Source organism: Vipera berus, assembly GCF_964194415.1.
Source record: "Vipera berus genome assembly, chromosome: 1".
NCBI lineage: Eukaryota > Metazoa > Chordata > Lepidosauria > Squamata > Viperidae > Vipera > Vipera berus.
In genome coordinates, this window is record NC_138202.1 from 129431050 (window position 1) to 129455514 (window position 24465).

A 24465-nucleotide genomic window follows, 5' to 3' on the forward strand; every position below is an offset into this window, starting at 1 on the left:
AGCATAACTTTACTAGCATGAGATATGAGTGCAATGGTGCGATAGTTTGAACATTCTTTGGCACTGCCTTTCTTTGGAATTGGAATGTAAACTTTATCTTTTCAAATCCTGTGGCCACTGTTGAGTTTTCCAAATTTGCTGGCAAATTGAGTGTAGCACTTTTACTGCATCGTCTTTTAAGATTTTGAAAAACTCAGCTGGAATACTGTCACCTCCACTAGCTTTGTTGTTGCTCACCTTTTCTAAGGCCCATTTTACTTCACATTCTAGGATGTCTGGCTCGAGGTCAGTGACCACCTCATTGTGATTATCAGGGATGTTAAGCTCATTCTTGTATAGTTCTTCTGTGTAATTTTGCCACCTCTTCTTAATCTCTTCAGCCCCTGTTAGGTCCCTGCCATTTTGGTCCTTTATCATGCCCACTTTTGCATGAAATGTTCCCTTCATCTCTCCAATTTTCTTGAAGAGATCTCTGGTCCTCCCTATTCTATTGTTTTCTTCTATTTCTTTGCACTGTTCATTTAAGAAGGCATTCTTATCTCTTCTAGCTATTCTCTGGAATTCTGCATTCAATTGGGCATATCTTTCTTTTTCTCCCTTGCCTTTCACTTCCCTCCTTTCTTCAGCTATTTGCAAAGCTTCCTCAGACAGCCATTTTGCTTTCTTGCATTTCTTTTTCTTTGGGATGGTTTTGGTTGCTACCTGTTGTACAATGTTGCGAACCTGTGTCCATAGTTCTTCATGCACTCTGTCTATCAGATCTAATTCCTTAAATCTATTTGTCACCTCTACTGTATATTCAACAGGGATTTGATTTAATTCATACCTGAGTGGCCTAGTGCTTTTCCCTACTTTCTTCAGTTTAAGCCTTAACTTTGCAATGAGAAGCTCATGGTCTGAGCCACAGTCAGCTCCTGGTCTTGTTTTTACTGACTGTATAGAGCTTCTCCATCTTTGGCTGCAGAGCACATAGTCAATCTGATTTCTGTGTTGACCGTCTGGTGATGTCCATGTGTAGAGCCGTCTCTTGGGTTGTTGGAAAAGAGTGTTTGCTATGACCATCGTATTCTCTTGACAAAATTCTATCAGCCTGTGCCCTGCTTCATTTTGTACTCCAAGGCCAAACTTGCCTGTTATTCCAGTTATCTTTTGGCTTCCTACTTTAGCATTCCAATCCAATATGATGATAAGGACATCATTTTTTGGTGTTAGTTCTATAAGGTGCTGTAGGGCTTCATAGAACCGGTCAATTTCATCCTCTTCAGCACTGGTGGTTGGGGCATAGACTTGGACTACTGTGATATTGAATGGTTTGCCTTGGATTCGAACTGAGATCATTCTGTCATTTTGAGGATTGTATCCCAGTATTGCTTTTCCTACTCTTTTATTGACTATGAAGGCTACTCCATTTCTTCTGAGGGGTTCTTGCCCGCAGTAGTATACCTGATGGTCATCTGAATTAAATTCACCCATTCCTGTCCATTTTAGTTCGCTGATACCTAAGATGTCGATGTTCAGTCTTGTCATCTCTTGTTTGACCATGTCCAGCTTTCCTTGATTCATGGATCTTACATTCCAGGTTCCTATGGAGAAAAAATCTTTACAGCATCGGACTTTCCTTTCCCCACCAGACACATCCACAGCTGAGCATCCTTTCGGCTTAGGCCCAGTCGCTTCATTCTTTCGGGCGCTACCAGTACTAGCCCTCTGCTCTTCCCCAGTAGCATATTGGACGCCTTCCGACCTGAGGGGCTCATCTTCCAGCGTCATATCATTTTGCCTTTTGGTACTGTCCATAGGGTTTTCATGGCAAAGATACTGGAGTGGGTTGCCATTTCCTTCTCCAGTGGATCACATTTTGTCAGAACTCTCTGCTATGACCTTTCCGTCTTGGGTGGCCCTGCACGGCATAGCTCATAGCTTCATTGAATTACGCAAGCCCCTTCGCCACGACAAGGCTCTAATCTATGAAGGGGAGTGTGACACTACAGAACAGAAAAAAAAATCAAAAGAAAATTACACATGGCAGCCACATGCTGTTTAGCAATAAAGGAGTTGCCTGATACAGAACTGTGATGATTTATTTATTTCCCATGCTTCAGCTTAAGTTAATATTGCTTCTGATTTGGTGTCCTATGAATAAGATTTTACTTCATTTTCAAAAGCAGGAGCACAGAAGGGATATCCAACCATTTAGGAGTGAGTCCTGTTTCCTTTCCGCTCAAGCACCAAAGAAGGTGAAGTGAAGCCCTGTAGGATAGCCTTTCACTTGCCCTTTCTGAACTTTCAGCTCTTTTCCAAAAGATTCAGAGTATTAAGAAAAGGCATAACTTTGGAGGTAGAAAAGTGTGTATGCATATAAACAGGGCAGGAAATATCAGTCAGTATGAAACAAATATAAACCTAAATAAAAAGTAGTTGTAATTGCTTAAAGCTGTAATTGCTTAAATTGCCATCAACTAAACAGATTGCTTTAAAGAACAGAAATAAGTTATGTTTAAATCTGATGTTTCATATTGATGCATGATTGTCCTTCCACTTATAAGAGTCTCCACTAAACTCTGGGATAAGCTGTACTCCAACTCACAGTGAACCTGAAGGTGGCTTGAAGTGGAAGGGGTGATTTTTGGGATGGATGGATGGGACATTTGTTCAGGTAAACACCTTGGTATGGGAATACAGAGAAAATGTCATGATTGCTTTATTTCTTTTTCATTTATTATATTTGTATACCGCCCTTCTCCCGAAGGACTCAGGGCAGTGAACAGGGCACATAAAAAATACAGAATACAAAAATTAAAAAAGAATTAAATAAGAGCCCGAGCTAAAAACAGTAGAATAATATTAAAAATCCCCAATAAAAACCCCAGCACATCCCCCATCAGGCCAGGCCGGCTTGCTCAAATAGGTAGGTCTTCAGACCGCGTCGGAAGGAGCGAAGGTCAGGTGCCATCCGGAGCTCAACCGGCAGCTGATTCCATAAAGCCGGGGCGCCCACAGAGAAGGCCCTCCCCCTGGGGGCCACCAGCCGACATTCTCTGACCGGTGGCACCCTGAGGAGGCCCTCTCTGTGGGAACGCACAGGGCGGAGGGAAGTTGACGCCGGCAGCAGGTGATCTCCACTAAACTCTGACAAATTATATACACTGACAAATACATCTTGATTACCAGGATCTATTCTTATGTAGCTATGTGGAGGAAGAACCACAGTCTTTCTTGTGAACAACCAACTGATTTTTTTTCCATTCTAATGTATGTTACCTCCATATTAGTCAGTTAATTGGTTTTTACAGGTTTCCATTTCTTTCATCTCCCAACCGTTCCTTTCATGTTTTGCTTCCCCACAATAATTTGCTAGCTATAAGAGCTGTTCTGATCAAACTTCCCTCCCTCATTTATTTCTCCTACCAATTCTTCATTACTTTCAGTAATATTTTGGTTGTTAATTGTTTTGATTTTTTGTAAATAATTGTAAATATTATATTGTAGTGTGAACATCCTTCCATGCTCCTCATGCCCCTGAGTCCATTTTGATATAACTGGTAGGAGTGTGTGTTAGTATATTAGATAGAATCATCAAAGAGGTTGAGCCTAGGTGGAAGAAAGGCAAAGCATTATTGGGGATGTTGTAAAACAAGAAACAGAGGAGGGCAACGGGTAAAGAGAAAAACCTATTCAGCAATGATCACTGGATCTGTCTTGCAGGAGTAAAATCAACTTTGGGGTGGTTATAGTACTTTAAACATGCATACCACTATGTGTCCATTTTTCATTGGTTTAATGTATGCCCTTGCCTTATATGATTAAAAAAATATTTTATATGTATACAAAAGTACTCTCATTCCTGTATGATCTTTTAAAATGCTGGCAGGTCACTTTCCTGTCCAAGAACGTCCTGACATGTGTACTCATTCATTACCTTGTTTCCTTGTACTTAATCTGTCCATTTTAGAGATAATGAAGGATTGTTTGTCTTCAAACTCTCCCCTGTCTACTTCCTTAGAAGTGAAACTAAAATATCAGAATAGTTTGATAAGATATGATGATAGTCACGGCCATACTTACAGCAGATGTTGGCTTCACAGAATCTTTCACTGAGGCATCAGTGATAAAACCAAGATAATCGTTCAGTAAAAGAAATAAAACACAAAGACAAATTACTGCAACAAATGCAACAATCATTCCTGGAATAAATTTTTCTTTCCCTTGCTCTTGGGTCATGGATACAAGAGATCATTTATATTTGTTTCAATGATTTATATGACTGCCCATGTCAAAATAACGACTCTGGGTAGCTAACAATGCATAAAAACATATTATAATGTAAAATAAAAAATAAACTAAAAACCTAATAAAATAACAAAGTTTAAAAAAAGACTAAAAACCTAATAAACTCACATGGACAATACAATGGTAGTCTTTTTACACTAACTAAAAAGAAAGTAGCTAACCCTACATGTAAGGCTCAACAGATATCCTGGCCTTATTCCTAAGACCTGTCCAGTTTCCTTGGACAATATTTCTACCACTACCAGGCTTTACAAAAGATCTAACAGGCCTCCCATTCTTTGCATTAATGGTCCTTATCTCTCATCAGTTTTTTGGGCTAGAGAAGGTCCTCTTTATATCTAATGGGTGTAGAAAGCTTTTGGAGCAGTCGGTTGTGTGGCTCAAGGGCAGCAATGTAACAGTGACAAGATCTACCAGAAGGAAGAGCCTTATATCTTCAAATCCCAAATAGTTTCTACTAAGGCCACAACTCCCTTTAGGACATATTTAGTACCGTATTTCCCTGAAAATAATATCTAACCAGAAAATAAACCTAATGCATCTTTTGGAGCAAAAATTAATATAAGAGGTAGACTTATTTTCAGGGAAACATGGTAGATTTTTTTCCATGATGATCCATCCCTAACTTGGGTCTTTTAGTGGTTCACACATCATCAGTATAACTGAGTCTATCAACCTTGCTGTTGGTCATCCTCTTCCCTTTCACTTTTACTGGCTATAGAGCCTTCCTGAAAGAGCTAGGTCTTCAAATATGTCTGAAGTTGGATAATGTGAGCCTGCTCATTTATGGCTCAAGTAGACAACTGGGTTGATTTGTTTGATGGTCCACTGGCTTGTTTTCTTACTTGTCCACGATATTCTAAGGAGTTATCTCTGACACCAACGCTTAAAAGCATCAATACTCTTCTTATCCTGCTTGTTTGAAGTCTAATGTTTGCTTCCATAGAATGTCAGAAGGAGGGAGACTTCATAGAAGAGCCAAACACTTTGATCCATCACATAAATCTTAGTCCAATTGCCATTAGACCATTCCTACTGCCATTGTGTCCATTTGTGAATGCTGGTACCTGTGCCTTTATTAGTGAGACAGTATTTCCCTCTTCTATTAAGCACTATTAGATAAGTAGAATGACTACATGCAGATGTGCAAATAGTATTGTAATGATTAAGGAACTAGAGCCACAACCCTAGACTAAAATAAAAGTATTTAAGGAATGTGACCTTGGGAGTCCTCCATAGTTGTTAACACACATATGATGATATATTCTTGTGCTGATCTATGAGCATAATAAATATTTGATTTAATTTGATTTATTTATATGCCCAACTATTTTTGGTTTGTTTTGCAACTGGAGTATTTTTTTTCCAGAAAGCAATATCAAGATGTTGTCTTTATGCTGATATCCAATCATACCCCCACACTATTAGCAAGATCATCATGTATGCAACATGGTGATCCATGTTTTTACAGATTAATCGCTATTATGGCACATCATAAAAACACTATAAGGAAAGGTAAGGTTTGTAGCTCTTTGCCAAAGTCTAAACAGGGAGCAAGGCACACAAGTGAAAATTACTATTCTCAGTCAATTTATGCAAAATAGCTGGAAAACTCACCCATAGTTGAAAGCCTCTCATCCATTATCAGCTGGGGGTGGGGGTGGGCAGAATGGTATTTGTTAACTTGCAGGGTGTCTGATAAATTGAGGAATCTAGGTCAATAACCTTTACCACTGAGGCCATAGTTAAAGGAACTTGAAAGGGTCCTTTCCACCAAGCAGAGGGATGTTTTCCACTGGTAAAACATCATGAACACTTACTGTTGCCTGGTTGAACAATACTGGACTAAGGTTGGATTCAGGACCAGTGGACAGGATAGTGGTGCTTGCAGACTTCAAGACTCTATAAAAAATGGTAAAGGTTCCTCCGCACATGCGTGCTAGTCATTTCCAACTCTAGGGGCTGGTGCTCATCTCCGTTTCAAAGCCGAAGAGCCAGCGCTTGTCCGAGGACGCCTCCGTGGTCATGTGGCCAGCATGACTGGACACCAAAGGCGCACGGAACCTTCCCACCGTAGTGGTCCCTATTTTCCTACTTGCATTTTTTACGTGCTGTCAAACTGCTAGGTTGGCAGAAGCTGGGATGAGTAACAGGCACTCACTCTGTTATGCGGCACTCGGGATTCGACCCACCAAACTGCAGATCATTTGATCGACAAGCTCAGTGTCCTAACCCACTGAGCCACCGCGTCCCTACCCAACTGCAAACAGTAAGAGAGAAATTCATCATAAGTCAAAGGTAACTGGTTGATTCTTGGCAATGGAATATAGGTTCACAGAGGGTGGCCCATAAGAATATCCTGCAGACTCAATCCATTGTTTGTGTGTGTGTGTGTGTGTGTGTGTGTGTGTGTGTGTGTGTGTGTGTAGTGGGGGGTGATGCTTTTCCCTTGCTAGATAATGACAGCATGGACCTCTGTTTTTTTTTTTAAATAATATCCCAGAATGAGAATAAAGGGGACAAACTAAGGATTTAGCCACAAAGCAGGTAATGTGGTCTTTGATTAGTTATTTAGCACTGAAAAATGTCTATATCCCTGCCACGTCTGTACGCTTTTTAGTATATGTAAACAGACATTGCTTGACGTCAAATTGTAACAAAATCTAACAATTCAAAGAGCAGAGCTGATAATACCTGTCCTACATTCATATTTTCCCTATTCATATTCCGACCCCCTTCTTCATTCTCTGTCCACGCATGATGTACCATAGAAGCAGCATTTCTACAGGTTAATGCAATCTTAATCTTGATCCAATGGGGAAATAAAGTGGGGGAGCCAGGGCAGGATAGTGGGCAAGCCCCAACACTACTCGTGCTCCTCTCAGCACTCCTGGTTGTGCCATAGAAGTTCCAGTAGTATGGCGGAGGAGGTAGGGGCAGTTTCAGATTTGTTTATGTATTTTTGATTTTGAGAGGGACTTATGTGAATAAACACAGCTGGGGACAACTGGGAGGTAAACTTTCAATTTCATTAGTCCATCTGACTTTGGGAAATTACAGAGATTATATATATATATATATATATTTCATAATTAGGATGTTAAAGTATATTTGAAACTGAAATCAGTGAATGCAAACTGAAGATTGGCATACAAGTGTGTGATTGCCTTGGATTACTAGGTAGCAGAGATGTTAAATCGTGGAAGTCTAATAAAAAAACCCTCCCTGTGTGTTTAATTTACATTTTGGCAATTATACAAGGATGATATAGATTGATTTATTTGTCACCTTTATTTTGTATAACTCAAGGTGCTGTGCATAATGGCCCTTCCTCCTGTATTCCCCACAATGACAATCTTGCAAGGTAGGCTGGTCTGAAAGAGAGGGACTGGCCCAAAGTAACCCATCCAGCTTCTATGTCTAAAAGAGGACTAGTATTTGCAGTCTCCCAGTTTCTCCCAGCAAATTTAGACAAATGATAAATATTTGTAATGTAACCCTGTTTTTATATATGCATTACAAATGTGATCGACAAAGTCTGTATTTGAATAAATATTTTAGCTTCTTATATTTTTCTTTGTGCAGCCTTTCAGTGAGGGAAAAAACAAACTTTTGATTTGCTTGCATCTTTCTTAGAAACTTGTACTAGGAGGGGGGGGAATGAAATTTGCCAGTAGAATTGTCTGAGATCAACCCTTTGACTTTAACATATATGTGAATGCATCATGTAGCTAGAGGGACGCGGTGGCTCAGTGGGCTAGGACGCTGAGCTTGTCGATCAGAAGGTCGGCAGTTTGGCGGGTCGAATCCCGAGTGCCGCATAACAGAGTGAGCGCCTGTTACTTGTCCCAGCTTCTGCCAACCTAGCAGTTCGAAAGCACGTAAAAATGCGAGTAGAAAAATAGGGACCACTACGGTGGGAAGGTAACAGCGTTCCGTGTGCCTTTGGCATCTAGTCATGCCGGCCACATGACCACGGAGACGTCCTCGGACAAGCGCTGGCTCTTCGGCTTTGAAACAGAGATGAGCACCGGCCCCTAGAGTCGGAAACGACTAGCACGCATGTGCGGGGGAACCTTTACCTTTACCTTTATCATGTAGCTGATTCTAGTGGAAACTTAAGCCCACAATGTTCAATTCTGGATATAAAAACCAACTACACCAAAGAAATTTCACTACATCTTGCAATATCTGGAGGATCTAGACTAGAGCAGACAGTAATGAAATGCAGATGCCTTAATTTGTGATTTAAAAAAACAAACAAAAAAACCTCCAAGTTATCTTGCAGAAACTGACAGCTTCCAGCAGAGTTTTATACCCTGAAAAAAAAAGATTAGGGGTCTCTAAATGGTTGCACCAATAAAACCTGGGCTGCTCTTGGACATCAAGATTTCTACAGTGGTCAAATTAATGGGAACCAGTGCCAGAGCTGACATGGCAAGCATAAATCATGGGAAGGAGCAGCGAGGACTGAGTACAAGGCTTTTGTTTCTATTTAGTAATTTATCAAGGGAAGTGGCACATTAATAAACAGATCTCCCTTGAGGGGTGGGAGTAACAGAGATAAATATGATTGTGAAAGCCAGCTTGCTCACTCCTCTTGGTAAAGTAGGAGAATGGACACACACAAAAAGTCCTGCGTGGATGTATCAATTTGGGCAAATGAGAGAGTATGTTTGCTTCTTCTCTTGGCAAAATTCTGTCTTGTAGGAATAATCAAAGTAAGGACCTTTAGTATAACATACTGCATCATTCCTCATTAGCTGGACTACTATTGCTCAAGAAGACACATTCACACAGAGGTTTTGAAAGGAGGTTAGGTATATGTTAGATGCTGTCCAACCTTGGCAGTATGTCCTCAGGGAGTTGCGTGTCTTGCTGAGTCCCGAGGGCTCTACCACAGAGGGAAGCAGCTGCCGGATTAAGTGTGCAGTATTGACAGCCAGTTATGCTGCCCGTATGAACACATCTGCAACATCAGCATGGGAATTTGCAGGCCAATGGGTGGGTCTGTTTCATCAAGAAGGCTTATTGAAGGTCTCAATTAAGTTCTCAGGTGCTCAGTAGTATTAGTGTTCCTCGTGAAACCTTTGTCCATGAGTAAAGGTAAAGGTTCCCCCGCACATGTGTGCTAGTTGTTTCTGACTCTAGGGGCCGGTGCTTATCTCCATTTCAAAGCCAAAGAGCCAGCGCTTGTCTGAGGACGTCTCCGTGGTCATGTGGCCGGCATGACTAGACGCCAGAGGCGCATGGAACACTGTTACCTTCCCACCTATTTTTCTACTTGCATTTTTATGTGCTTTCGAACTGCTAGGTTGGCAGAAGCTGGGACGAGTAACAGGCTCTCACTCTGTTACGTGGCACTCAGGATTCGACCTGCCAAACTGCCGACCTTCTGATCAACAAGCTCAGCGTCCTAACCCATTGAGCCACCGCGTCCCTGACATGTCCATGAGTATCATTGTATAAATGTCCTTAGATCCCCCAGTGCAAAACAATAAACCACAAGGTATTTCCGATAGCAAGATTGTTGAATGTGTTCTCTTTTCATTTATTTTATTTTTATAGCATACACTCTATTATAACAATACATGTGACTGTAAGGTAGGTAAGAGGGCACAATGGCTCAGCAGTTAAAGATGCTGAGTTTGTCAGCTGCAAAGCTGACAGTCCAGGTTTGAAACCCAAGTGCCACGCAACAGAGTGAGCTCCTGGAACTTGCCCCAGCTCCCGCAGTTTGAAAGCATGCAGATGCGAGGAGATAAATAGGCAGCACTTCAGTGGGAAGGTAACAGTACATCATGGGCCTCAGGGTATAGTCATGCTGGTCACATGACCATGGAAATATCTTTGGACACTGGTGGCTCTCTTGGCAAAAGGAGATGAGTCGGACGTGACTGGGAAACCTTTACATTTACCTTTATGGTAGGCAAACATTTAAAAATATAAAAAGTATAAAGCTACATTGTATTCAACATTCAGTAGTGTAAACTCTGTTAAAGAAATTAAAAGTAATTTTAAAGATAGAGCTTGAGTATAAAATTAAGTCTGATAGTACGATAGTGAGTTGAAAAAAAACTCTCCAGAGCTACATGGGAAGTGGATAAGAGTTCAATTAGTCAATAAAACTGATGTTTTGGAGGCCTAGGCCAAGGGTGGGGAACCTTGGCTCTTTATGACTTATGGACTTCAACTCCCAGAATTCCTGAGCCATCCATGCTGGCTCAGGAATTCTGGGAGTTGAAGTCCACAAGACATAAAAAAGCCAAGGTTCCCCACCCCTGGCCTAGGGAATCCTCCAGCTCATGTCTAAAAAGACTAGAATAAATTGTATTAAATAAATACAATTTCTTAAATGCTGAAACAGTAAAATTTAGGGGTCATTGTATATATGATGCTAGCTGAAGAGTGTATGTGAAAAGTAGCAGCTGTTAACAACTGCTTGGCAAAGTTTCACTGAGTTGTCTTTGGGGATAAACTCATGTTGTTTCCTGCAGAGGTGCTTAGTGCTATTTCCTGCCTGTCAATTCAGCTCCTTCAAATGGTTTACCTGACTGATAATTGCTTTTACTGAATGAAGCCTTTAGATTAGCTGGTCTTGACTGAATCGTATGTAAGCCTACCAGCCATCAGAAAAGTCTGGATTGGTTGGGATTTTGAACTCCCCAAGTATATGCTGAGTTTGTTGGGGCCAATAACTAAAAGTATGCAAAGTAATTTGCTATGTTTTTTGGATCTTGAGATTTGGTAATCTTAGTCTGATGAGGCTGATGGCAAATTATGGGAAGTTAAACTATAATAATAATTCATTGTTGAGATATCTATAAAATCTGTTGCATTATCATGTCTAATGAACCATTGCTAATGAATCATGCTTTGCCTATTAGTAAATTCTGTGAGCATGTTCATAAATAACATGTTCATAATTACTAAAAAGAATTGATACGTAGGGAAGGGTCTTGTGGGGACAAATCCTCTAGTAACTGTTCGCTAAGCATTCCTCTCTGTCTTATTATATTAAACCAGTGCTTCTAGCAGTGGTACAGACCTAAGTAAAGTGGAGATTACTTGATTGAATGGTTGAGAATTGCTAAATTAATGGTAAACATGCTCAAACCAGGGCTGGCCTCTATGAGGTTGCTTGGTCAACTAATTTCTAACCTCTCTCTATTCAAAACCTTTGATTTGTTTGTAGAAATGATGAAAGTCATTGACTGACAAATAAGGAGGCCCTTATTTACTCTTTAAAACCACTATCGTCTTCCTCCACAAGCCATAAATGAACCAACCTAATGTTTTGGCCTCTCCCAACTAAATTAATTTTCCCAGTTCAAAGAGGATCCTATTCCAAGCCTCATATTTGGAGCCCAACTTCTCATCCTCAAAAAAACCAGACAAATATACAGACCAATTCAGCTAAACTCAATGTTTTTAAAGAAGGAAAGCAAACAACCCAACTATTAATTAAATACCAAACTCTTATGAAGTCAACTGAGAGGGAAGATCTAAAATGAAGGGCTTACACTACTTACATCCATTTACTTTGCTTATTCTCCAAATAGGAGAATTTCTTGAAGAATGTTTAATAGCTCCATTGAGAATTGTACTTGCTCATACAGTACCCATCTGAAAGCAATGAATCTTGCCTGCTAGACAAATAGACCATGGCTGCTTTTGAACTCTTGAGTTCCTCCCTCATAAGTAGGCATTAGGTCCATTTTCCTTTTGTGCCTTCACTGGGAATTCCCCTAAGGCAGCGGTCCCCAAGCTTCCTAGCTTGACGGCCCGGAGCAGGGAAGGGGATGGCAAGCATACACAGCTCCGTTCGCACACATAAATAGAGCTTTAAGCATGAGCGTGCATGCGCACCACTCAAGTGGCGCCTACATGCTCACCCGCCATTTGTGCAGCTCAGTTCCAAATGGGCTGTGGCCCACTAGTGGGCCATGGCCTGTGGGGGTTGGGGACCCCCACACTATAGTACCCAGCCTTGACTGGAAATACTGTATTAACTTTCTTGTGCAACAAACAGAATACTCTCCTTCCTATGTGCATTGATGTCAGGCACACAAAATTTGGACAGAGAACGATCGTTACTTTATGATGTCTAACCAAAGTACTTGCTAAAAGAGGAGTGGATGTGCATTTATACATAAATACATGCATGTAAATGAGCCACGCTACTTGTTATATTTCCAACCATTTTTAGAAAATAAATTATCCATTTTAGCAATCAGTACTGGGTTAATATATCAGCAGTAAATCATCTCACACTGAATTTCCTAAATAAAATATTCGGTGTGGATTGAATAATTCCCATTACAACATATCAATCTTTTTATCTACACTTTGCCTCCCTTTACAGGATCTTTAGCTTATAGATGCTAATGTCTGAGTCATATTTCAGCAACACTTCATTGGATGAATACGTTGTGATCTGTAAATTAGTTTGGGATATGCAAGTCAGGTTAGTGGAAGGCTTTTTGGCTTTTGTATTGACAAACCAAGCAAAATTGTTCAGGACATCTGCTACTTACTTATCTGACTTTTCTACCTTTTAGTTCTGTGTAAAATATTTATATCAACTCCTTTGATTTTGTTGCTTGCTAGTATTACTTTTAATTTTGAGCAGCTCCCAAGTTCAGCTAATACATAAGAGGAGAATGGCAGCACAGGTTTGCCCAGAGCAAAGGAACTTTCAGTGTAACTATATTGATACTACTCTACATATCTTTTTATTTGATTGTGGCCATTTATTATGGTAAATCTTCATTTTTCACTAGGGGGGGGATGAGAAGATGTTTGTATCACATACAACTTTAGTGTGCCTTTTTTCTTAATTTATGCAAGACAATTTACATGCCACCCTAACTCTTTGGAGCAACATACAACCAGTTTAAAAGCAAATTAACAGGTTCGTTGCATACAACAAATCAGTCAACAATAAATCTAATAATGTTAAATAAAACCAAAGAGAGCAGAGATAAATCCAATTAGATCACAGAGTCAAGAGGCCTGGGGTTTTTTTCTCTTTAAGTTTGTGCTGACATCAAAATTGTATCTAAGGAAATACCATCTAAACTTCTCTGGGTAATGCATTTCAGGACCTATGAAGATCATATCATTAACAATACTGTAAACATTATTAATCTCATATTAGAGAGGATTATATTCTCTATAAGAGAGTACAGGACAGTTGCAGGGGGGTTGTCCAAAAAATCAAGAGGGCAACTGTGATCAAAGCCCTACTCCTTTGGACATGCATTGCACCTGCATCACCAGTGAAAGGGGAGGCACAATCGTATGGTTGTAGTCACAGTCTTAGGTTTTTTGAAACTTCACTGTTTGACCATACCCTATATAATAGGATGGCATGAATATAGATCACCGGGACCTAATGGATTACATCCCAGAGTTCTGAAGGAGCTGACAGATGTTATTTCAGAACCATTGTATCATAATTTTTTAAAAATCCTGGAACACCAGGGAACTACCTAAAGACTGGAAAAGAGCTGATGTGGTTCCCATCTTCAAGAAACAGACCGGGGAAACTACAGACCAATCAGCCTAACATCAATATCTTGGAAGATACTGGGGAAAAAATAATCAAACGGATCTGTGTACCTTTAGAAACAAATAAAGTTCTAACTAGTAGCCAGCATAGGTTTATTAAAAACAGATCATATCAAACCAATCTTATTTCATTCTTTGATAAAATGACTAAATTAGACCAGCAAAATGCTGTGGACATAGTATTCTTAGATTTCACTAAGGCATTCGACAAAATAGACCACAACCTACTTCTTGGTAAGCTATAAAAATGTGGGATAGACAGCATCACCACCAGATGGATTTGTAACTGGCTGGCAAACTATACTGAATGAATTGTCCTTAATGGTACTACATCTACATGGAGGGAAGTAAGTAGTGGGGTACTACAAGGTTCCATCTTAGACTCAGTACTCTTCAATATCTTCATAAATTACTTAGATGAGGGAATAGAAGGGGAACTCATCAAATTTACAGATGATACTAAACTGGCAGGAACAGCCAACACCCCAGAAGACAAGCTCAGGATCCAAAAAGATCTTGACAGACTTAAACAACAGGCCCTATCCAGCAACATGAAATTTAATGGAGAAAAGCAGGAAAGGCAGGAAAAATCAAAGGTGCAAGTACAGATTAGGTAAAACCTGGCTCATAAACAGTAACTGTGAGAGGGATCTTGACGTTCTAGTGGACGATCACTTAAATATGAGCCAGCAATGTGTGGCACCAGCCAAAAAGCTAATACCATCCTTGGTTGTATAAACAGAGGTATTGAATCAAAATCACATGAAGTATTAGTACTGCTTTATAAATTCTTAGGAAAACCACACCTGGAATACTGCATCCAGTTTTGGTCACCACATTACAAAAAAGATGTTGAGACTTTGGAAAAAGTGCAAAGAAGAGCAACTAAGCTGATCAAGGGCCTAGAGACAAAAACATAAAGAATGGTTGCAGGAATTGGGAGTGGCCAGTCTAGAGAAAAGGAGGACTAGGGGGGGGGGCATGATAGCAATATTCCAGTATTTATGATGCTGCCACAAGGAGGAGGGGGTCAATTTATTTTCCAAAGCACCAGAAAGCAAGACAAGAAACAATGGATGGAAACTAACCAAGGTGAGAAGCAACCTGGAATTAAGGAGAAACTTCCTAACAGTAAGGACAATTAATCAGTGGAAAAGCTTGCCTTCAGAAGTTGTAGGTGCTTCATCACTGGAGGTTTTTAAGAAGAGACTGGACAGTCACTTGTATGAAATGGTATAGGGTCTCCTACTTGAGCAGGGGTTTGGAATAGAAGACCTCCAAGGTCCCTTCCAGATCTGTTCTGATTGATTGCAGACCACCCTACTTGGAAATGTTCCCATTTCATAGCATGGAGAGCATTGATAGTAGCATTCTATTCTTCTCTTTCGGTCATTCAAGATCAGGAGTCACTTGTGGTCACTATTGTAATAACAACTGAGGTTATCATCCTGAATGCCCAAAGGCACTTATGCTTGCTGACCATATATAAACATCACTCAAACTGTAAATTTCAAATTACTTTGTGTTGTATTGAAGTATTTGTTTTAAAAAATATTTAAAACCAACTTCTTTTACTCTGGAACCATGCTATCTCTCCTTATTTTCATTTCACACAGTGTCAAGATTCTCCAGCCCAAGAGTAACCCCCAGACTCAGCAGGAAGCGAGCGCTTTCTATATCCCCCTTGTCTGATGCCAGCATTGATCTCCAGACCATGATCCGGACTTCACCCAATTCCCTGGTTGCTTATATCAATAATTCCAGAAGTAGTTCTGCCGCTAGTGGCTCTTATGGCCATCTATCAGCAGGGGCAATAAGGTAAGGGAAGATGAAATACCTCAGGCAATGAAATTGTCTACTTTTCAGTTTCCAGCACAATCCTTATCTACAGCAGAGATGGGACTCTCGTGGAGAGCTGAACCAGTAGGTGCATAGGCATGTACAGTAGTGGCCAAAATTGTGGGAACCTTTTGGGAAAAGTGTACAGTAGAAATGCCACCTTTGGTTAAGTTTCCACCCATTTTTCTTCTAATTTCTTTATAGCTGTAGCCTTGTTCACTTAATAATACTATTTTACATCGCTTTCTGGGCAACCAGTCAACTCTTTGCACTATTACTTTAATTTTATTACATTTTACAAGCTCACTAAATGAAAGAACACACACAAAAAAACCCCAACCAACTTGATAGCGATCACATAACACACTGACAAATGTCCTCCTCTCAGCTTCAATACATGACATCAGTAACTGAATCCTACTGTGATCTGATTGGCTCATTGCCAAAACAAGATGACACCTGACACTCATGCTCATTGGCTACAATCAGAGGAAGGAAAGCTACCTGATATCAACCTAAGCAAGTTGTGCTTCCTTTTTCTGGTTATATGGATATACCTTTTCATAGAATACAGTACAAATAATTGAACAAACTTTGTTGCATTACATTCTTGATTAAATAATCTTTCCAGTGATATATAATTTTATGGTGCTACTCCAAAAAAAGTGGTGTTATTAGCCATCAAACCTCAAAAATACACTTTTCCCAAAATGTTTCCACAATTTTGGCCACTACTGTATTGGGGGGGGGGGGGAATAAGAATTGCTTTCAAATAAAAGCAATGCAATTGTATTGTATGCATGACCTAGGAGGGACCAGTCTACCAGGCCTTTGATGTCCTTAAGAGAGTTCAGTCTACTGCAGAGGTCCCCAACTTTTGTGGCACCAGGTACTGGTTTTGTGGAGAGAGATTTTTCCGCGGACCGGAGGATGTGTGGTTTTGTGTGGTGCCTGCATCCTGCGGATGAGGCTTTGCTTGTTTGTGCAGACCAGTTGCTGGCATTCCACAGCCCGGGGGTTGGGAACCCCTGGTCTACTGCACCACTAGCAGCCCAAGTTGGGACCTAGCTACCTGCCTTCCAAAGTGCAAGAGGGGCTGGCCTGCCAGGCTTGCAAAAGCACTTAATTTCCCCCTCAGTGGTACTTCTAGCAGAAAAGCCCTATTTAATTTTGGATCAGGACAACCAAGGGACCAGACATGGCCAAGGAGCTATGAAATGCCCATGTCTTCTCTACAATTAAAGCAACAGGCCCAGAATAAACATTTTCATTCTCTCACATTGAGTGGACCATATTTGTCTGGTTATTAAAACCAACATTTTAAAAATGGAACTTGTGCAGATGTCATGTTTGCACACTGATTCCAAAGGCTTTTACTAGTAAACGGCAACAGCCCACAAGATTTTGGGCACAAGGGACCGATTCTATGGAGGGAGGTTTTTCCGCGGACTGGAGGGGGTGTAGTTTTACATGCTGCCTTCATCCCACGGATGAGGCTTCACTTGTTTGCGTGGCCCAATTTCTGGTGTGCCATGGCCCAGTGCTGGTCCACGGACTGGAGGTTGGAGACCCCTGCTATACAGAGATGAAGCTATTACCTGATTTCAGAAACATAGAGAGGTATGGTTTTTTTCCATTAATTTTTTTTATTTTTTTATTTTTAATCCCATTTATATCTCGCCCTTCTCCGAAGACTCAGGGCAGCTTACAATCTAAGAAGCACAAATCAATGTGCTTAGCAATAGCCTTCATTCTATGTATATGCCTGCTTATTAGGGCTTTCGCCCCCCCCCCAAGCGGCATTATTACAAAGTCAGCTTATTGCCCCCAACAATCTGGGTCCTCATTTTACCTACCTCGGAAGGATGGAAGGCTGAGTCAACCTTGAGCCTGGTGGGACTCGAACCTGCACTAATTGCAGGCAGCTGGTGTTACTTAAGGAGGCATTAGCCCACTGCTCCACGAGGCTCAATTGTAATTGAGTACGTCTCAAGTGGATTATTTTATATTCTTCAGAAACTGCATCTCTGACAATTATAAACAAATATTTAAAGTTTGTATCTGTTTACCCAATTTATCAACAACTGAGCAATGTTATTTAAATTATTTTCTCTGATTATTTATAAATGTGCCGATCCTTAGATGAACCACTAATAAAAAATAATTAAAATGAGACCCTTCCTGGTGGTATGAGTAAATATTCTTTTTAAGCACCAGCACATTCTTGTACTTCGTTTGGTAGATTTAAGGGTTTTACATGTCCATTAATCCAATTTATAATTTATAGTAAGCAGTAATTTCCACGTGTATAATTCGTCCCTTGAAGGATCCAAATAGCAGAAGCAGCAGGCCACTGAATACCAGGAAACTGTAGTAAACAGTACACATTATCTCAATAGAAACACTGACCTTGAATGATACATGGCTGCAGAAAATCTCTAGTGCCCATCAACAGTGATCTTCTGATAATCTTGGACTGACTGTGTGTAACTCATGGTCAACAAAGAGATAATATGCAACTGACAAAGGCTGGGTCCAGTGAGCTTTATAAGTCTCAGAAAACAAAACAAAAGAAGCACAAAGTCAAGGGAAATTGCCTTAAAGGGATTCCTCGGAAAAAACAGAATGCACCAAAAAAAAAGTAATAATCAAAAGTTATTGTTCATTAGGGATCCAACTCATCTGGGTTAGTTCTTCCCTTTTTTTTGCAAACAAAGATTTTAAGACTCAGAAGCAAGACAGATGTGCGGGACAACCTGCTGCCTTGAGGAGAAAGAAGTAGCCCAGGCAGGCTGACTTCAGCTCAGCAAATGCCCTTACCAAACTTCAGTGCTTTGTTGTAATGGTTAAAGGCTCCGCCGACCCAGTTTTGTCTTTCTTCCTTCTCTCCAGTCCTGCCTTTACCTTCCCTCATCCGATCAACCCAGTGACATACCAACAAATTCTGAACCAGCAAAGAGGCCTGAGCTCAACATTTGGACATACCCCTCCTTTTCTACAGCCATCTCCAACTTTCCCTGCCCGGCAGCATGTGGCTGTCATCTCGGTCAACTCTTCTCCTGCTCAGATCAGCAACAGCAGCAACTGCATCACTGAGTCCAACCAGGTAGGATTCCCAACAGCTTCTGGCAGGGTTTCAGGTGGCTTTGTTGAGAGCACTGTCACATAGCCCAGGTGAGTCTCTTAGCATTAATCTTACCAATTGTCCTGTCACTTTCAGTCATCACAACCCTGGCTTTTCGTGTTAAATTGTCGGCATCCCAAGTCTTCCCAGTTCTGGTCCCCTTCATACCGTGCTCTGTCTTACCCTTGGCCAACTATGCCTTGGTGCTCGTACTTCTCCAGCAGTGAATGCTGATGAAGTGCAGTGATCTGCCATGAACATGAACTGATACGCAGATTACCAAGCAGCTGCACTGCTAGAAGATTAACTTAATATGTGGATTTGCTTGAGTGAAATCCATGCGGTTAGTCCAATTTTTATATTGAGGCAACTAGTTCAAGTAATTGTGTTTCTGTGTGGATGTTCATCGGAGGTAGGATGTGAAAAATAACACTGCAAATTGCTTGCTTGGAAGTTTTTAAGAAGAGACTGGACAGCCATTTGTCTGAAATGATATAGGGTTTCCTGCCTGAGCAGAGGGTTGGACTAGATGACCTCCAAGGTCCCTTCCAACTTTACTATTATGAAGGACTTCTTTTTAATGGAGATGAAGATTTATTCCTCTGTAGAAGGTCTATCCTGAACCATAAACTAGGGTAACACAACATACCTTGGCCAAATTTGGCATTTGATTATGATGTTTTGTGCTGAAACTCCAAAATGGGTGGACCTAGATAATATTTTATTTGATTTCATACACAATTCACAGGATGGTTATCGACATGAATAATAATTTTCCTTTACTGGTGTGTTAAAATGTAAATTTTTTCAGCAGCGTTGGGGAACTCTGAGGGCCAGACCCAAGATCTTAAGCGACCCCTTCTGATCCTGGGGCTGCAAGCTGTTCCTGCTCCCTTAGAAAACAATGACATGGCTTGTCCATCATAGACCAACAATAATATTGTACATTTCTGGGTGAAATACATTACAAGGGATATTTCACTGAGCATAGCGGCATTTGAAAAATGCAGGCAGGCTTTAAAAGAGAAAAACCCCTCCCCATTTTTTTCTTTTCCTGGATTCATTTTCATCTTGATTAAAAACAGCTGCTTATCTGAAAATGACTGATTTCAGTCAATTTCAACGCTGCAATGCTGCATTTACTTAAGCACGTTGATCATGACCATTTAACTCATCCCCATTTTATTTTTGCCTTACTAGAACAAGCAAAGCAGTGAATCGGCCGTTAGCAGCACAGTCAATCCGGTAATTAATAAACGCAGTAAAGTCAAGACTGAAACAGAGATTCTACCACCAGCTTCTCCACCGACTCAGGTAACTCTTAAAGGACAGAGTACATCCAGTGCTTGGACTGATTGGCTAGAATTTTGTAACCCTCAACTATTTGGGAAAATTGTGAATTTGCAGTAAGGAAGAAGGTAGCAACTTCAAACGTGTGATGTTCATTGTCTTTGAGTTATGGAGCCATAATGGAATTGGGAAATAGTTCTTGCTGGCTGACAGGCAATATGTCTTCCCTTTGCTGTTTCACCTAAAATTATTCAAAATTGTTTACTGCGAAGATCGATGTCATATATAAGTACATTCTTTTTCTGTGTTAAATGGGCACTCTCTCTCTAGTCAGTGAGTGTTCAGGGTTGCAGTCTCAAGAACTTCAGGAACAGTTTCATTCCGAGTATGGGAATCAGTGAACTGAATTAAAGACATTGGCAAGTCACATCGTGAATAGAAAGCACTTCGAAACTTGCATAGGCTGGAATGACAAAATGTATCAGTGGGAATGTTTCGGGATCGGTGATCTCCTTCTGCACATCTCAACGTGATTTCCATGAGCGATTGGGAAGGAACACTTTGGGAGTCCTTGGATCGTGGCAGTTGCTGCCTCTGAGCAACTGGAAGAAAGATGTTTGACACTTCAGACTTGCCAAGCAAGTGATAACGGTATCAAGAGAGCAAAGATAAGATGACAAGAAGAACTTGTGTCACAATAGGAAGCTCCCAATAAAAGACTTCAGGAAGCAATTGCTGAGAGCAGCATCCTTTACCTCAGTGACACGGTATTTGACACCCAGAAAGGCCCACCAGTTTCTGTGTCCTTATCGGAACTGCTGAGTTCCAGGCTGCTTAATGGCTGACACGCACTCCGACTGTTCTTTATCACAATTGTAAACTATTGGGAGTGCTCTAGGCACTTCATTTTCATGAAATATGAGGCTTTGCTATTGTCAAGCCAACAGAAGAGTTTATGACAAATTTCTCTTTCGGTTCCAGTTCAGAAGCGGGTTTTGGCATGATGCATGGGGACAGCAACATGTGCAATCATCAGGGGGCTGGTAAAATTGATGAAGATAGCATATCTAGGAAAGATAAACATGCTGTAGTCAGCACGATTAGGGCAAAAAGACATCTCTCTAGAGCTTTTGGTTTGGGAACAGCTCGGCATACAAAGACAACAAACAACACAGGAACGGAAACAACAATCCCGCTTTACTCCCAGCTTAATCAAATCGGATAGCTGCTTTATGCCAAGAGATGGGAAAAGAGGATTTCCTCTCTCCCGGGAAAAAGAGTTTGTAAAGGAATGCAAGGGGCTTCTAAGTGGCAGTAATTCCATCTGCCAGTGGAGATCCTGATTGTGATATTTGGCATCTGTAGCCAAGCAGGGATTTCTTCACACATTTTACATTTAGAACTCTGCTTGAAAATATTTCCATGTGACAAATACATATTTGCACACACACACACACACACACACACACACACACACACACACACACACACATATGTTTCATAAAAGCCCATTTGGCCAATTTGGTTAAATTTCTTTTCTGTGTGCCTTTGGCCATAAACTGAGTGTGGCATTCATTATGTAACGTAGGCCTAAGTTGATTTCAGGTGAATTCAACTTTTAAGAAGTGTAGAATCCCACCCTCAGATGGTTGCCTGCCTTGCAAACAGCAACACAAAAACATAACCCAGGGAATGTGTGCCTTCTGTCAACTCCAAAGGTCACACTAGGATTTCTGCAGCATGTCGGGCATTGTTTCAAAATATTAGTATAGTTGTACTCCTGGTAATCTTGTTCCTTAGAAGCTACTATGCCCTTAGAACAGAAAGCTAGGTGTAAAAAGATGGCAAGCCTTGCAACAGTGCATTCTCATCAATAGCCCAACTACGCTCTAAAACTATTGACCCTTTTGAATAATACACAATTGAAACACTCTTTAGTGGGAGAAAGGGGGTGACACATGTTAAAAAAATAAGGACAGGGCCTCCATCACAGCCACTATCTTGATGCTTTTGACATGTCCTCCTACAGGCATTCTTGGTCCATTAATACTGGACAATTTTGACCAGCACCCTTCCAAATACATTACAATGTGTACTTGCTAGTCCTTGACTAACTTTTTATCTCTATGCTATCCTAACTTGTCAAAATGTAGGGTGGTTTATAAAAATGATTTATAGAAGTAGTCTGGGTTTTCCCCAGCATTTTATAATAAGCAATCAACAGTGGGTGGTTTTGACTAATTACACCAATCTCACTACCTCACAGCCTTTAAAGAATTATATAAAATTCAGAGTTGTAACTAGAAATCACCACGAGGCCTAAAGAATAAAATAATAAAGCAAGTCTTTTATTGATTCAGTTTGACTGTTAATGAACAAAGTGTTGCACCTAGAGGCAATCCTCAGCAAGTCCTGAAAACCAATGGATACTGAAAGAATCGGATGCCAAGTAGAGCTATGGATGCTTTTGTATCACTGTACTTGAAGCTCTGTACGGGCATAATAAAAATAAAAGCAGCATTGTAAGGACACTGGAAAATTTAGGATTAAAGACTGCATTATGCTTAACTTTTTCATCAGAATTGGAAAACAGCCTAGTCTGGAAGAGTCATCTTTTTATTGCATCTTTGATAAAACTGATCTTTCTGAGGAATTTTTTTTAAAAAAAAAGCAGTTTGAATTATGAGTTGTTTTAAATTCAGGCTTGAGAAATGAAGACTAAAAGACTGTTATGAATCCTCCACAGTTCTATAGTTTTAGTGTAGACTTTATGTTATTTTTACTTTTGATTGGGAGCTGCCCTCAAATGGTTATAAGATGGCCATGGTTACATAAATGTTTTAAATAAATAAATTATAATTAACCGCAAAGCTGGACAAACTTCTGTCAGATTTCTTTTAAACATAGGTGGGCAAGCCTGCAGTTGGGAGCTGAAACACACTCACATGCCCGCCCAGCTGTGACACCCATTCTTTTCTCCCTCCCCCCCTCTGTTCTCTCTTTCATCCCACTGCTTTCAATTTTGCAACATTGTAACCCAGACATGTCAAACACAAGGCCTGGGGGCCGGATGCGGCCCACAAAGTGGTTTCATGTGGCCCGCGAAGCCATCCTGGAAACAGTGAGGGAACGGCCCCCACTGCCTTGGCCCTGGCCCAGAGACCCTCCTCCTGCCAGAGACCCTCAGATCTGTCCCACTCCTGCCCAGGCCCCCATAGGCACCCTTGATGCGAATGATGTAGAGCTGGCCACGCCCACCCAGTAGGCCATACACACTCTAGCCACGCCCACCCAGTAGGCCACACCCACCCTGGCCATACCCACCCAGCCCCCTGAGGGCAAAAGCAATGCTGATGCGGCCGGGCGGCCCTCAATGAAATTGAGTTTGACACCCCTGTTGTAACCTTTGGGAGGGAAGTCTTGGTTTCACTTTTGATAGTGCTGATACTTTGTAGCCAATAAACATGTTCTTTAAGGAAACTTTCTGCCTTGGAGTTCTGTTTTTACTGATCTCATCTATTGGAACCATGACGTTGGATTTTTAAGAGGAAGCCAAGCCCTGGCTAGACTTGACTTGATTTTTGCATTTGGATTCTGTTGGGAGCAAAATATCCATGATTTGCCCCCAGTAGAAGCAGAGGCAGAATTCTTATACATCCTGCATTCCTCACTGTTTGCTTGAGTGCCTTTTTAAAAAGTGTCACCGCTTGCCTTTTAAAGCAGTAAATGGCTTATGAATTAAATCTTTAAAGGAGCCTCTTCCTGCATGCCTGCTAAATGTCTTTGGCCAGTGGTTGTCACTTTCCCTTCCCTGTTAAGAAATACCACTCCAGGGAATGTCCTGATTCCAAGTTTGCACACAAAGCAACCCGTTGTTGTTTTTTTAAAAAAAGAAACAAAACAAAAAACAACTTACCTGTGCTATTTTAAATCATTTCTATTAGCTTTGATCCTTTACAATTTCTGACTTTGCAACACCTAGCTCTTGTTTTGTACTTAATATTTGTTCCTTACGTTTTGTTAACAAAAATGCGTGATAAAAAGCCGTATCAATTTTCGAGAGCAAAATGAGTTTTGAGAAAATCAAATAGAAAAATGAAATGGCTGTTGAACACCCAGGCTGAAGATGTGTCTTTAATACACAGCAGAATATCTGTTCATATTTTCAGCCAACTGGCCAGCGTATGGCGCTCGCCTCTTCGTGCAAGTATATTTCAGTGCAAGTCTTCTTAAGCAGATCAGGAATGCTCTCTTCCTTCACACAATAGCACCTGCTAGCTAATCTATGGGTGACTGAGGATTCCAGGCAAAGCCAGTCCATCTTACTTAAAACGTTTTATGTCTTACAG

At 40.8% G+C, this 24465-nt stretch overlaps 1 protein-coding gene across 1 annotated transcript in view; it reads left to right on the top strand.

Moving 5' to 3' along the window:
• The window catches only part of GLI2 (GLI family zinc finger 2), a gene marked incomplete at its 3' end in the record, with an annotated part of 274691 nt that overhangs the window by 226975 nt on the left and 23251 nt on the right, over positions 1-24465 (top strand). Inside the window, exons 6-8 of the mRNA XM_081340777.1 lie at positions 15480-15681; positions 18595-18808; positions 20027-20140. Of these exons, the coding sequence (XP_081196903.1) occupies positions 15480-15681; positions 18595-18808; positions 20027-20140 (530 nt within the window). The remainder of the gene's footprint in view (positions 1-15479; positions 15682-18594; positions 18809-20026; positions 20141-24465) is intronic.